At 38.9% G+C, this 16,399-nt stretch overlaps 1 protein-coding gene across 1 annotated transcript in view; it reads left to right on the forward strand.

Annotated features, from left to right (window-relative positions):
- Positions 1 to 5,548: 5,548 nt before the first annotated feature.
- The window catches only part of LOC129238966 (uncharacterized), a 28,656-nt gene continuing 17,805 nt past the window's right edge, over positions 5,549 to 16,399 (forward strand). The window contains exons 1-7 of the mRNA XM_054874216.1: positions 5,549 to 5,729; positions 5,786 to 5,871; positions 5,959 to 6,032; positions 6,102 to 6,826; positions 12,849 to 13,048; positions 13,145 to 13,448; positions 13,748 to 13,829. Of these exons, the coding sequence (XP_054730191.1) occupies positions 5,709 to 5,729; positions 5,786 to 5,871; positions 5,959 to 6,032; positions 6,102 to 6,826; positions 12,849 to 13,048; positions 13,145 to 13,448; positions 13,748 to 13,829 (1,492 nt within the window). The 5' untranslated portion in view covers positions 5,549 to 5,708. The remainder of the gene's footprint in view (positions 5,730 to 5,785; positions 5,872 to 5,958; positions 6,033 to 6,101; positions 6,827 to 12,848; positions 13,049 to 13,144; positions 13,449 to 13,747; positions 13,830 to 16,399) is intronic.

Genomic DNA, 16,399 nt, shown 5'->3' on the forward strand with positions numbered 1-16,399 from the left:
AGCTACAACTTTCGCCCATCTTTCGGGCAATTTCCGGATGCCGTTTCTCCAAAATTCTGGCCGCTGCTTGGCTATCCATGACTCAACCCATATTTTGGTAGCCTCGTACGAGGAGAACCGCTGGTCCGCCAAATCGAGACTCATATGCCGGAACAAATGATAATCGGAGGGAGCTATGTCTGGACTATACGGCGGGTGGGGTAACACTTCCCAGCCAAGCGTTCCAAGGTATTTTTTGACAGGTTGAGCAACATGCGGCCGAGCGTTGTCATGTTGCAAAATAACCTTGTCGTGCCTTTTTACCGTTTCCGGCCGTTTTTCTTTCAATGCTCGGCTTAAACGCATCAATTGCAGTCGGTAACGATCCCCCGTGATTGTTTCGCCCGGTTGGAGCAGCTCAAAATATACGACGCCGACCTGATCCCACCAAATGCAGAGCATGATTTTCTTGCCGTGAATATTCTGCTTGGCCGTCGACGTTGATGCGTGGCCGGGCAAACCCCATGATTTTTTGCGTTTTGGGTTATCGTAGTGGATCCATTTTTCGTAGCCAGTCACCACCCGATGCAAAAAACCCTTCCGATTTTGTCGCTCGATCAGCAATTCGCACGTAAAAAATCGCCGTTCGACGTCGCGCAGCTTCAACTCGTACGGGACCCAATGTCCTTGCTTTTGGATCATTGATTTATCAACGCCCAATGATTCAGCAAGCTCTTGTTGGGTTTGGCACGAGTCCTCGTTTACCAATTCCCCCAATTCCGCGTCCTCGAACTTTTTGGGCTGGCCAAGACGCTCCTTGTCTTCGGTGTGAAAATCACCACTTTTGAATCGTCGAAACCAGTACTCACATGTTGAAATCGACGGAGTATGGTCTGGGTAGGCCTCCTGCAGCAACGGGCTTGGGCTGTATTTTTTTTTCAAATTGAAGCAGAAAAGCAAAGCTTCCCGCAAATTGCGTTTCGACGGCACGAAAGTTGACATACTCGGAGCACGAAAACACTGCGTTGTTTATACTTCAGCGAAATGACAGATACTGATAAACAAAGCCTAGGGATGAGGCTTTGTCATGAATATATATTCAGTATTGCCAACGCGATAAAGTGATAAATAGCGCCATCTGTGTGTCACCTTTAAAACTAATTCAACCTCCTATATATAATATATAACTTTTGAAAATCGAACTTTTCGATTCTCGATGATGTTTTTGTAGTCTTTTTCTTGGAAATAAAAACGTGTGTTTATGCTTACAGATGAGAAAATAGAATGAACGAGTTTATTTTACACATGTACATATGAGTATAAGAATAAGATGATGCAATGAACATGTCAATGAACACAGCACACAATCAGCTGTTTGTTTGCTTTAACCCTTGTATTTTTGTGTAACACTTCCACTTTCATTGATCAGATTATTCATTTTCAAAACATGAACAAACTTTCAGAAGTGACTTAAAATTATTGAAATTTGAACTCTTTAGAGGCTTCGTGAAAATATCCGCCAGCTGTGTATTTGTTGGCACGTACTTGAGCGTGAAGCCTTTGTTCTCATACACCTCTCTGATGAAATGAAATTTGACCTCAATATGTTTGGTCCTCTTGTGGTATTGTGGATTCTTCACCAGTTTAATTGCGCTTTGATTGTCTAAACAAAGTTCTGGTACTGTGCGATTTCCGGACATTTCCTCCAATAATCGACGAACCCAAATTAGTTCTTTTACTGACTCACAAGCGGCCATGTACTCTGCTTCGGTTGTTGAGAGTGCAACTGTTTGCTGAATTTTTGATGACCACGAAATAGGACCGCCGCATAACATGATTACATAACCTCCAGTTGATCGCCTTGTCCCCAAATCACCAGCAAAGTCCGAATCACTGAAGCAGGTCAAAGACAAATTATTAATTTTCTTGAATAAAATACCTTCACTGAGAGTCCCTCGTAGATATCTGAAGATTCGCTTTATCAAGACGATATGTTCGCTGGTATAAGTGTCCAGAAAACGACTTGCATACGACACCGCATAGGCTAGATCAGGTCGTGTCACTGTAGACAAATACATAAGAGATCCAACAGCTTCACGATATGGATACTGCACTTGCTGACTGCTCTCTGTGTTTAAATTTGCACCTTCTGCTGGAGTTGTGACGGGCTTGGCGTCGAGCATTCCAAATCGTTCCAACACTTTTGTTGCGTATGCTTTTTGTCGAATAAATATTTTGCCAGATTTCCTGACAACTTCCATACCCAGGTAAAATATTGACTCAAAAACTTTAATGTCGAAGTCTTTCGTGAGATAATCGATCAGCTTACAAAGTGCTTCTGTTGATTGCGCTGCTATGATGCCATCGTCAATATAAATTGCAAGAATTAATTTCGCACTGTTAAAACTCCCGATAAAAACGCATGGATCCTCTGCACTAACTTTTAGATTACAAGTCTCCAGCATCTGAGTAAATTTCTGATTCCAACATCTCGATGCCTGCTTTAAACCATAAAGACTTTTGTTCAGCTTACACACCTTGTCAGTTCCATCTTCGTAACCAGTAGGTTGATGCATATAAATCTCCTCGCTTAGAGTTCCGTAGAGAAACGCTGTCTTCACATCAAACTGCTTTACAATCATGTCAAGCTCAACTGACATGGCAAAAATCATTCTAATTGACGTAAACTTGGCAACAGGGCTAAAAGTCTCGAAGTAATCAGTACCAAACTTTTGCGTAAAGCCACGAGCGACTAAACGCGCCTTAAAACGTTCGATTTCACCTTCCTTTCCACGCTTGATTTTGTAGACCCATTTATTAGAAATCGCTGTTCTACCTGTAGGCAAACTTACCAGGGACCAGGTTTGGTTTGTTATTAACGATGAAAACTCCTCATCCATGGCATGCTTCCACTGCGCACAATGGTTACTAGACACTGCTTTGACATAGCAATCCGGCTCATCTGCTTCAGCAATATACGCATAGCTTAGTGCAGCTTTACTTTCAATATCTCCTCTTTGCGAACGTGTCATGATCCTACGTATCTGCGGTTGATTGGTTGCATCTTCGCTATCGTGATTGCCACAGCTTTCAGTTATGGTTTCTGGTTTGTTAGCATTCGTAGTTGGTTCTTCCACTGCTTCAGCGTGTTCTTCATGCACATATGCGGCTTCTTTGCAGGTTTCTTTGATTATAACGTCTCTTGATACTTCAATTTTTCTTTCATTAGGTATCCAAACCCTATAGCCCTTGCAGTTTTCCTCGTAGCCTACAAACACACCTTTCTTGGATTTCGCATTAAGTTTTCTTCGCTTCTCCTGTGGTATATGCACAAAAGCCTCCGATCCAAAAACTCGAAGTACAGACAAGTCAGCCTGTTTATTAAACCACAATTCAAATGGTGATTTACCATCCACTTGACATTTACCACTCCGATTAAGAGTGTACACAATATTGTTCACTGCTTCACCCCAGTATTTCAGGCTCAATTCTTTGGCGTGAATCATAGACCGTGCACCTTCGATAATTGTTCTCATGTCTCTTTCTGCGCGGCCATTGTGTTCTGGCGTATATGGTGTTGATTTTTGATGAACCACTTTTCTTCTACTGAATATTTCTGCTACGTCTTTGTTGACGAACTCTAGTCCGTTATCGGAACGGATGCACTGTACTCGCTTGCCTGTTTCTGCCTCAGCTTTATCTAAAAACCGTTCAACAAACCATGCAACATCTGCTTTTGACTTTATGCAATAGACACATCGATAATTTGAAAAATCATCACGAAATAGCAACATATAGCGCGCACCACCATATGAAATCTCTTGCATAGGGCCGCATAAATCAGTGTGAACAAGCTGACCTATCGAATTAGCTCTGTTTTTGCTTTCATGGAATGGCATCCGATGCTGTTTACCGAATACACATCCCTCACAAAAAAAATCATTGCTATTAAAAGAAATACTTCGTTGAGTTAGTACGCTCTTCACATGGTCTTTAGCTTGATGACACATGCGTTCATGCCAAAGTTGCAGCGACTCAGATTTCGCACTAAAATTCGCCTGAGCTTCCACGCCGTTAACCTTCAATAATAGCTTAAACAATTTCGAATTTTCTCGTAGACCTTGTAAGCACACTTTGCCCTGTTTTTTAAAATAGCAATCGTTGCCCTCCGCTATCAATGAGTAACCTTTGTCTAAACATGCGTTGGATGAAAATAAGTTCATTTTAATACCAGGTACATATAGCACATCAGCCAAGTACTTTGCGTTCCAGACGTTGCCATTATAAGCTTCAACGTGAATATCCCCCCTACCATATGCTTGCACTATGGAACCATCCGCAATGCGAACATCTTTTGGAGTATCAAACTTGACATAATCATGGAACCATTCTTTGCGATAAGACATGTGATCGCTAGCACCAGAGTCCATGTACCAACTGCTCTCACGTGATATGTTTGATTGCACAAACATAACCTCACTTACAAAAGCATTACCATGTGCTAATTTTTTAACACTTTCTTTATTTGGACAGTCTCGTTTCCAATGACCGAACTTTTTGCAAATGAAACATTTTCCTTTCTTCTTATTGTCGCCTTTACCTTTAACTTGATTAGCTACGAACGCTCCTTGTGTATTTGGCTGCACACCCAATCTAGATTCTTCCATACACAAGCGTGCCGTTAGCATTTTCAACGTACGGTCCTTTTTCTCTGTTGCTTCCCACGCCGCAAAGAAATGATTATATTGCTCCGGCAATGTCATTAGAATTTTTGTTACCAGCATATTCTCGGAGATTTTTTCACCCAGATCTTCTAATTGCCTTGCAATCTTCTGCAACTTCGCTATATGCATTGCAATGCTGTCTTCGGCGCTTTTTACGTATTGAAAAAATTGTTGTTGTAGCAAATGAATCGATGTATCTGACTTTTGCTCGTAAACGCTCTCCAGCGTAGCAAACATAGCAGCAGCAGTTTCACAATTTATAATATGCATCAGCGGTGCTTCGCCCATTGAAACGACCAGAATTTTCTGCGCCTTTGCATCATCTTTTATCCATTGCTTTCTAGGTTCACCGTCAGCTTCAGGTTTCGTTACAGCTCCACTTACAAGTTCCCATAGGCCACCAGCTCTAAGCATCACCTTTATCTGGAACTTCCATAAGGTCCAACCGTCCTCAACTTCAAGCTTGTTGATTTTAATTTCTTCCATCTTAAATGCCGCAATATTCCAGGAAAATTTCAATTTTATTTCTCACGCGTTAGACAGGCGCTGGGCCCATAACCTGTAGTCTTTTTCTTGGAAATAAAAACGTGTGTTTATGCTTACAGATGAGAAAATAGAATGAACGAGTTTATTTTACACATGTACATATGAGTATAAGAATAAGATGATGCAATGAACATGTCAATGAACACAGCACACAATCAGCTGTTTGTTTGCTTTAACCCTTGTATTTTTGTGTAACAGTTTTTTTGTTCGTTTTTTGCAATTTTTAATTAAAATATCGTTTGTCATCCCAAATCTTCATTTTTTTCATTGTGAAACTCTCCTCATATTGGGAATATTTTTCAAACGAAAACTTTGCAGCTAAGAAATTTCGTAGATTTTTCATTTTCAGTTAATTCAAATAAAATATTTTTTATTTGATTTTGCTGTCCAAATTAAACAACATTTTTATCAGTTAGAGCTTTTTTTTCATTCTATTATTAACTAAAGAAGAATTTCCAAATGGATAAACCACTAAATAAGGTAATTAACTTACAAAAAAATCAAATGAAAGAACTGCAAATAATTGCCAATTGTAGAGCAATGAGTCAACCATTTCAACAACCGGTACTACTGGCTCTCCACAGTTTTCCGACAACTTGGAGAACAACGTAAAGTACATAAAGTGAGTTAAACGCGTCAAGAAGCAATTCGTGGCAGATTTTTTGGATGCTAATCTAATTAATCTATATTCCTTTCTTTCTTGCCGCAGTTTAAATTTCGTGGACAATTCGGAGTCTTCAAGTCAGGCCAAAGATGCAGGTGTTGAATTCCAAAAGATTCCTCGTAAGCAATCTTTTTGTTATCTGGTTAGTATATTTTGTATTTCAAAAAAAATTGTTGAATTCCTTTCAGAAACATATGAAGCTGTGACTTCGAAGACCACAAAACCACCACCCAGTAAAATTTTGCCATCCAACATTCCTTTGCCAGGCAAATATGAGAATCAGAAACCAAAAACAGTTTGCACGCTCAAAGAAAAATCTCTGCTTGAAATGGGTTTTAAAACAAATGAAATACAAGGTTGGGAAGACATTGTCCAACCGCCCAAAGAGAGTCTCTACAAACTCTTACGTAACATGATCGACAATCACATCAAACCGAATGTGCAGATACGTATCGGGGGCGTCACCTTCAACTGCCACATGATGGTGTTGCAGTGCTACTCAGATTTCTTCATGGAATGCAACAATGAGGTACTAATCCAATTGCCGGAGGAGAAGATAACACCAGGCGCTTTCATGATGGTCTACGACTGGATGTTAGCCGAGGAGCCGTTGGTGCAACGTGAGGGCATACTGGAATTATTCAATGCAGCCAATTTTCTACGCATCAAAAATCTGGTGAATCAATGTTGGCTCTGCTTGGACGATGATGTGCGCTTCCGCGAGGACACAGCATTTCTACTCTATCTGGAGGCACGCAATTATAAGCTTGAGAGTTTGGAGCAGTTGATGCTGACAAGAATTTGTAAATTTTTCCTCACACTTGTTGCTTCAAAAGAGTACTTGGAGTTGACCACCAAAGAAATTTGCACGCTTTTGAGCTCCAATACGATTGGCGTGAATTCGGAAATCGAGGTAAGCAAGTTGGTAAAGGAAGTGATTAGGGTGATTAGGATTGCGAAAAGTTTGGAGTTGGGCTATGAAAAGTATAGAAACATTTGCGAAAGGCAAATGGAAATGGAGAAATTGGTAGGAGCAGAAATTGATAGCCAACGTAGACGAGTGGCAGATGAGCCAGTGATGCAAAGGTTTGGCTTAAGATTCCTTCAGATAAAAAATATGATATGACAATAAGTTCTGTTTGTCGGGATAATACTTGTACAGAATAGCAATGAGCGCACAAAATTTGCTTCAAATTTTTTTGAGATCTAAATATTTTATAGAATAAAAATGAATTAGGCAGTGAAGTAATGAATTTTATTTCCGAAACCAGTTTTGAAAAATTGCGTGGTTGAAGTCGCTTGTGTCCTAGAACATTCTCGCTGCCAGTCTTCTATAGGGTGATCAATCATGAGGTGCTTTTTTCAATAGTTAAAAAAAAACAAAAATGTAAATTATGTTCAAAACCTTTATTTATGATTTGAAAGGACATTCTTTGACATTTACTTTTTGAATATGACTTCATTCAAATGTTGGCGCAACTACGCTTAAGGTGGTCCATTCTGAAGGTCCAATTTTCAATCACTCGTTCGAGCATTTCGACTGGACTTCACGAATCCCCAAAGAAAAAAGTCCAAAGGTGTGATATCACAAGATCTTGGTGGCCAACTCTCAGGTCCTAAACGTGAAATCAGCTGCTCTCCGAAATGACTTCTCAATAAAGTCATTGTTTCACGAGCTGTATGGCAACAGAACGCTGATTTTCATAATACAGTTGAACAATTTGTAGACGTTGTTGCGGTGTGAGTCTTTCCATGATGAAATGCCAAACGCTGTTCAACAAATCCACGATGACAGTTTGTCACAACTCGCGCGCGATCTGTAAAAAAAACGCAAATGAAAAAAACTCCTCTTAATTGATCACCCTATACTACACCTACAGCCATATTCTTTGGAACATAGTCATTGGCCTGAAGGACTGCAAAACAGGACACATCGGCTGAGACTGCCATTAGATGTGAAATTGGTGGAAAGCGCGTGATGTGATGAACTCGAAAAGAAGCGGCCCCTTTACAGTTTAGGCCCTTAGCATGGTAATTTAGGTTATCAACGCAGTTACTGATCGTGCCCTCGATCTTCAATTCCGCGATAACCAAACATTGACAACTGAAGTGCTCAAGTTTGGTCGCTATAAAGGAAATATGAACCTTAGAGTTCGCGCTCGGCCTGGTCATCTGAAGGGACTTTTTGGATTGTACGTGGGTTTTAATAAAGAAAACTACTATCCAAACAAAAGATCATGCATTTTATAGTTCACTCGAACACTTGAAGCGCAAAACAACGTTTGACGGTTTTTTTATACAACGGTCACTGAATGACTTATTGCTTAAAGAATTGATAAACGAAGTTTTTAAATCTTAATAATTTTAATAGTAGTTGCAACTTTTAAAGTGACAAGCACCAGGAGTGAGCCTTCATACACCACAAGCAAAGCAATCAGCTGGCAAAGTGGTCACCGTCAACAGGGGTCGTCTGGAGGCATTAAGCATAATTTATTCTAGTCCAAGTGAATGCAATGACTTTTCTTAATTCGGTGTCTTGAGTACGAGGGGTGCCTTTTATGTGTCGGGATTTGGCAACCCTGGTGTTGCAATCTGGCAACTGACAGCTGTATCGCAAAGTTTGACATTTTTTGGCTTTTACGTACTCAGAACGTTTTGAAATACCAGCGCTATTTGTGTTGTTTACAGCAACTTAAAAGATTCATCTCGGTCCAAAAATGGAATTAAATCGTGAACATTTTCGTGCGATTATTTTTTACAACTTTCGACGTGGATTAACTCAGAAACATTGCATGGATGAACTTAATTAATTTTTTGGCGATGAAGCACCATCAAGGACCAGTGTTTATCGATGTTATGGTGAATTCAGTCGTGGTCGTAGTTCACTCCAAGACGAATTTCGTGAAGGTCGTCTAAAATCAGTTGTTGCTCCGAAAACCATTGATGCTGTGCGCGAACTGATATTGCAAGATCGTCATGTAACCTATCGTGAGATTGAGACAATCTTAGGCATTCGTGGGATCAGCATACATTCAATATTGCATAAACATTTGACTGTCAAAGAAATTTGTTCGCGTTGGATCCCACACAATTTGTCAATCGCTCAAAAAAAAGGCTCGTGTCGATTGGTCGAAGAAAATGCTCAAAAAATACGATCGCGGGGCTTCGAAACACGTCTATGACATCGTGACAGGTGATGAATCATGGATTTACGCGTATGAGCCCGAAAGTAAACAGCAGTCGACTGTATGGGTGTTTCAAGATGAGCCAAATCCAACAAAAGTTGTTCGCGCACGAAGAACTTTCAAGCAAATGGTCGCCTGTTTTTTCGAAAAAACTGGACATGTCGCAACCGTACCACTAGAACAACGCAGAACAGTAAATTCTGAGTGGTACACAACCATTTGTTTGCCAGTTGTCTTCCAAGAAATTAGGAAAACCAATCGCCAAAGACGGATCACTCTTCACCAGGACAATGCGAGCTCTCACACATCGGCTCAAACAACTGCATTTTTGAGCACCCAAAACATCGAATTAATGGGTCATCCGCCGGATAGTCCTGACTTGGCACCGAATGACTTCTTTTTATTCCCGTACGTAAAAAATAAACTGAGAGGTCAACGTTTTTCGACATCTGAAGAAGCGGTTGCGGCATTCAGAATGCATGTTTTGGTGGTACCTCATTCAGAGTGGCAAAAGTGCTTCGACAATTGGTTCAAACGCATGCAAAAGTGTATAGATCTTCTTGGAGAATATTTTGAAAAAGAATAAAGTGATTTTCGATGATTAAAATTTGTTTTTGTTCTCTAATCCCGACATATAAATGGTACCCCTCGTAATAGGTTTTGGGGGTGGGTTTTCTACTTTAATAAATAAATATGATTTCTTATTTTTTTGAGATTTTGCTTAAGATCGGATGAGAAAGAATGTGAAAAAATTAATGAAAAATGAGCTCCTCATAGTCTTTGGTGTTCTCTACTCTTCACCTAAGATAGAGCTGAGTTGGGCTGAGCGTATGTGCCTTTCTTCCGGCCGAGATGCCTTATTCTTCTTCATGCTATCGCATCACATTCGAGAAGAAGGTGTGCTAGAGTGTCTCTGGGGAATGGTTTCAGAATGCTGTGTAAAACTTCAAAGCCCCTCACGAACGCGTGAGCTGAAGCCTCAAGACGAGCCCAAACAGAGGACAAGTCGATATCGAGTAATGATATTGCAATTTTCCGATGCCACATCGGAGGGACAACCAAGTCATAACCACGGCTTCACCTTGATGAAATTGCTTTTAGCAGTCCCAGGGTGGAATCAGCCGGGAGGGGAGGTAATGTTATAGGGTTAGTGGGAGCATGCCCCACATACCTCTCGTGTGACGGCCACTTTGATGATGTTTCTCACATTTTCGATTTTTACCTTCTCTGCAAAAAAAAAGAATGCTGTGTAAATGGCTACGCAATCTTAGTTTGTTCTTAGAGAGGATTGTGAGTTGCCTGAACCTCCTCGGTAACGAGAACGCAGTTTCTCTCTCGCCAAGGCATTCGCTACTTCGTTCCTAGTTATACCCCTACGTCCTTCGACCTACATATATGAGCTGGCTGGATTCGATTGTGCATTCTTAGCAAATTCAATTTCTCGATGCAGTCAAGGACTAATGAGGACAAGAGAAAGAGTAATGTTTTTTTTTTTTTAATTTTATTGCGAAATTCCTATGTACGAGCTTCGGGTTTTTTCTTTCCTTCGTATCTTCCGCATTATTGGGGATAAGAACTGTCAGAAAACCCTTTTTTAGACCGCTATTGATGGCTAAGTTAATACAATTTTGGGTCTTAATCGATTATAATTAGGTTAGGTTAGGCTATACTGGCTGGCCGTACCCCACTCAGAGACTATTCTCGTCCCTAGCATTACCAGATTAGAGTCTTTTTTTGTGAAAATAAGCATCACTCAAGATGCGTGTACTGTTCGCGAATTTTAGTAGTCACTCAAGCTACAGTTCAGGGATTGACACCAGTCTTTCAAAAATAAGAGCACCTATGTAGGTCGCAAAGTTAAGTTTTCGAGAGAGACGGACAGTAGCAGAAAAGATGCTCCTGGGCTTCCCTTGCACCCGGCTCATTACATTTGCTGCAAGCATAGAGTTGGTTATAGTACTTGGGGTATATGTATCTCCACTCTTCCATCTTTTTATTCACTATGCTTTGCCTTAGGATCAACGGGTTGATTTTATGAAGATTCTCTAAAACGGAATCCGACGGAGCTTTTATTGACAGATGAAATACTATTCAGAGCCTTTTTTGGCTATTGTGGAACTCAAAAATATCCGCTAGATGGCGTTGCTGCTTAGATATTTCGAATAATTTTATTTGCGGGCCAATTTAGTACCTCTACTGAATATCTATTTATGAATGCAAGTTCAGTGAAAATAAATACTTTTTTGTAAAATAAATCCACTGGGTGGTAACGGGTGATCAATCATGAGGTGCTTTTTTCAATAGTTAAAAAAAAAAAAACAAAAATGTAAATTATGTTCAAAACCTTTATTTATCATTTGAAAGGACATTCTTTGACATTTACTTTTTGAATATGACTTCATTCAAATGTTGGCCGCAACTACGCTTAAGGTGGTCCATTCTGAAGGTCCAATTTTCTATCACTCGTTCGAGCATTTCGACTGGTATGTCGTGAATAACACGCGTAATGTTGGCTTCCAGAGCTTCAATCGTAGCTGATTTATCAGCATAGACCTTGGACTTCACGAATCCCCAAAGAAAAAAGGCCAAAGGTGTGATATCACAAGATCTTGGTGGCCAACTCACAGGTCCTAAACGTGAAATCAGCTGCTCTCCGAAATGACTTCTCAATAAAGTCATTGTTTCACGAGCTGTATGGCAAGTGGCTCCGTCTTGTTGAAACCAAATGTCGTAGAGATCATTAGATTCAATTTCAGGTAGTAAAAAGTCCGATATCATGGTACGGTAGCGAGCACCATTCACAGTTACGTTGCGGCCATCATCATTTTTGAAAAAATATGGACCGATGATTCCACCAGCCCATAAACCACACCAGACCGTTGTTTTCTCTGGGTGTAAAGGTAGCTCTTGAACCTGTTCTGGTTGCTCTTCATCCCAAATACGGCAATTTTGCTTATTGACGTAACCATTGAGTCAGAAATGCGTCTCATCGCTGAACAAAATTTTGCTCGAAAACAGCGGATCTTCTTCAATCTTTTCAAGAGCCCAATAAGCAAAACGGTGACGTGCAGGAAGGTCATTTGGCCTTAGTTCTTGTACGAGCTGTATTTTGTATGCTTTTAAATGAAGATCCTTCCGTAAAATTGACCAAGTTGTTCCATACGACAGTCCAAGTTGCTGAGAACGGTGCCGAATCGATTCATCGCGGTTATATTCTCAATGCTTCTTGCTGGACGTGGTCTATTCGGTCGAGAATTATCCACCAATGAATATTCGGATTCAAATTTGTTGATGGTATGTCGAATAGTGTTTAAGGCAGGCCGATTATGTTGACCATAATGCGGTCTAAGCGCACGAAAAACATTTGTCACAGAACGCTGATTTTCATAATACAGTTGAACAATTTGTAGACGTTGTTGCGGTGTGAGTCTTTCCATGATGAAATGCCAAACGCTGTTCAACAAATCCACGATGACAGTTTGCCACAACTCGCGCGCGATCTGTGAAAAAAAAAAACGCAAATGAAAAAAACTCCTCTTAATTGATCACCCGTTATAAGGGTCAAATATTTGGAAATACTTTATGATCTGCAGTACCATAAAACACGCCGGGTATTATCCGGAAAGAACTTCAATTTATAATTGGCATACTTGCATACATCCATTTTGCATATATCGCAATTAATAAAATCTCACATGCTTTTTGACAAAAAAGAAAACAAAAACAAAGTTAAACTACTGTTGCTTTCAGATTTTCATGTCGATTGTGCGCTGGCTGAACTACAATTGGGACGAACGTGAGGCGGATATGCTAGAAGTGACGAAATGTGTACGTTTCAGTTTGATGCCGCCTTGGTTCCTTGTGACTCTAAACAAGAATATTGACTGCGTTGAGATAGATCGTATTGCCAGTCATCCGGAGGTGAAACGCATGATCAACGATGGCATTTCGTAAGTAGAGCTTCTCCTCTCACATACACACATATGTACATATATATTTCAACTGATTTTATTTACCTTTTACAATACCCTTTTCTCTTGTTACAGCTACACAACAACTCAATTGTATTATGGTGAGAATCGTGAAGAATTTCTCCACTTTCTGGAACGCTATCAGCTGGTTGCACCGGTTCAACGTCAGTGGGTTTTCGACAAGGAATGCAATTATCACCATCGACTCGAATGTCCGAATATGCAGTACGTGACATACAAATCTTTTCTCGAATATATTGAAATGATACATACTATTGGGAAGGACTATTGGCGCTCGCTGGAAATGGCTAAGAGTGTGGAGAAGACGATGCAGTGTTGTGTACGCTCCGATTGCCGCAAATTGAACGGAAAAAATTTAGTATGTTAACGTTTTTTTTTGTAGTTGCTCCACACTCACAACACCAAATCACTTATTTTAGATGACTCTACTAAAAATATATATGTATGTACGTGCACATGTGCGTTTAAGTCACACAAATTGTCAGATTGAATTGGAAAAAATTTTTGTTGTAATTTTTGATTTGGAATTTCTGAAAAATTATTGTGACTAATTTTATATCATAAATATATATAAAAAAAAACTTAAATAAAGATCACGGAAAATTACAATTGCGACGGGAATTTGACTTTTGTTTCTCTTTCTTGTCTGTATTACAGGCCTCCATTTTCACGATGCAATGTCGCGATCAGGGTGTACAAGTAGAGACCAGTTTGAGGCAGCGCAAGCCGTTTGCCAGAGGTAACTAGCGATTTAATGAAATTTTACTAACTGAACGAGAATATTTGAAAGGAATGTGGATAAATTATTTGAATTAGTTAACAAAAAAATAGTTTTAATTAAGTTACATTTTATGACTTAGTAGCAATCAAGGAAATTATTAGTTTTTCTGTTACTCCCAAAGTTTTTATCTCCGAAACTAGTAAATATTAAGCCTTCATCTATAAGCCTCTGGAATAATAACTTTCAAATTGACTAAGATGATTTTCCAAATAATTTGCAGTAGGCTAAAAAAGATCGTTTATTACTTTCGCATTAAAACTTACAAAAAGACTTTCAAAATTAATATTATTACTTCAAATGCAATTCGAGTAAATATACAGATACGGATCACTAAGCACAGCAGACATGTTCTTTCAATTTTTTCTCTTAGATACACGCAACAACACATTTTTTATTTTATTACTAAAGGGACTTGCAAAACGAAGGGGAAATCTAAACACAGGTACTCCCAATCAACAAGCACTCTCCTTTTGAAAGGCTCAAAAATAAATTTAATTAGAAGACTATAAATTCACTAAAGGCTCTTTCGAAACTCAATCGCTCCAAAAATATTTAATTGTAACATTTTCGCCTTCTCATTTCTTTAACATTCTCTCGTAGAGCGCTCTCATTTGTGGTTTGGAAGTGAGCAGCGCTGTTATGTAGGCGTGAATGTTAGATTGTAGTCATGTAAAGCCAAGGAGTTCTTGTTTTAAGGGACATACAAATTTTGTTTTCGTAACCTCTTATAATTCGTATTGCAATTTGAAACTTTTTGTCGTTAAATTACCGTTGAATTTTGCGCTTCTCACACTGTTTTCGTTTAGTTTGTCGAGTTTTATTCTAAGCGCAACATCATTTCTTAGAAATGGCAAATAGATGTACGCATAAGACCTTACCAATCGCGCAAAAGCAAGACATTATTTCAGCCATTGATAATGGAACAAAAAAAAAAAAAATTGACGTGGCAAAACAATTTAATATCGCTCCATCAACAATCACGTCAATTTTACATAAAAGAGAGTTTACTCTGCAAACATCATCTCATAGTGAACTGAAGCGTCAGAAACATGCTGAGCATCCAAATGTAGAGAAATCTGTACTTTTGTGGTTTACGCAATGCCGTGAGAGTAATGTTCCCATTGGCGGAGAACTATTAAAAGAAAAAGCTTTGTTTTTTGCCAGAGCTATGAACATAACAGATTTTAAGGCAAGCAGTGGTTGGCTAGATCGTTTTAAACAAATGTGAGGCGAAAGTGCGTTTGTTAATGAAGGCGTTTGTTCTGACTCGAAGGAAAAGTTGAGTGACCTGATTAAACACTACGAAGCAAAGGATATATTTAATGAAGATGAGACTGGGTTGTTTTATAAGTGTTTACCAGATCGAACCTACTGCTTTAAAAATTAAAAATGTCATGGGGGCAAACACAGTAAGGAAAGAGTGAGTTATTTTGCGTAAACATTTCTTACTTTAAAAACATTTCTTACTTTCCAGTGCATTATCGGCACAACAAGAAGGCTAACAAGGGGGGACTCTTTATAGATGAGTTAAATATCCGTTTGCTATTATATGCTGACGATATCGTCATATTGGCAGATGAGGTTAGTGCTCTTCAAAAAATGATAAGCAACTTAGGAGAGGCGGTAGAATAGCAGAAAAAGAAAAGTGATTTTTTCACGGCGAAGTTATACCAATAACGAAAGAATGTAATTACTTGGGTGTAAAGCTAACATCAAAACTCAGTTTCAAGCAACATATAGAAAATAGAAATGTTCTAGTGAAAAATAGCATAAATGCAACTTGGCGCACATTTCTTAGTAAAAATAAAATTAAGTTGTCGGCAAAATGGAAACTGTTTTTAGCGGTGACTAGAGCAATCCAGAGTTATGCTGCTCAGGTATGGGGAAACTCATTGTTTGAAGAAGTAGACAAAATTCAACTTTATTTTTTAAAAAGGGTACTTCATCTCCCGAGTAATACGCCATCTTATTGCATTCTCTTGGAGACAAATGTTCCAAGTTTTCATTTGTATACACTGCAGCTTCATTTAAAATATATATTCAAAACGTTATTTGAATGTGATGATAACAGATTGCCTCATATACTATCAAAAAAGATTTTAGAAAAACAGATATTTTGGGTTAAAGAAATTAGTAATGTGGCACAAAAGTCGAATATAACATGTAACTGGGGCACTTCAAATAAAAGAGAGTGGAATAGAAATATAATTTCAATACTGATAATCTTCATGATTCGAATATTCGAACTTTATGGGAAAGGGCACACCAAAGCACCCGATTATGTAAGGAATTAGACCATAACAACGCCAGCAGCTATTTAAACGATAATACTGAAATCTATAAAATTATGTGGATTATGAAAGCCAGATGTGATTTAATATACTTGGGAAGCCAAAGGGATTTAAATTGCACTTTATGTAACTTAAATGAATTAGAAGACATCACACATTTCTTAGAAAAAATTAAAAATGAAATGTATATTAATAAAAAAAAATAAATAATTTGAATTTCTGTGTAAATCGAAAAAA

The sequence above is a fragment of the Anastrepha obliqua genome, chromosome 2 (genome assembly GCF_027943255.1).
Source record: "Anastrepha obliqua isolate idAnaObli1 chromosome 2, idAnaObli1_1.0, whole genome shotgun sequence".
Taxonomy (NCBI): Eukaryota; Metazoa; Arthropoda; class Insecta; order Diptera; family Tephritidae; genus Anastrepha; species Anastrepha obliqua.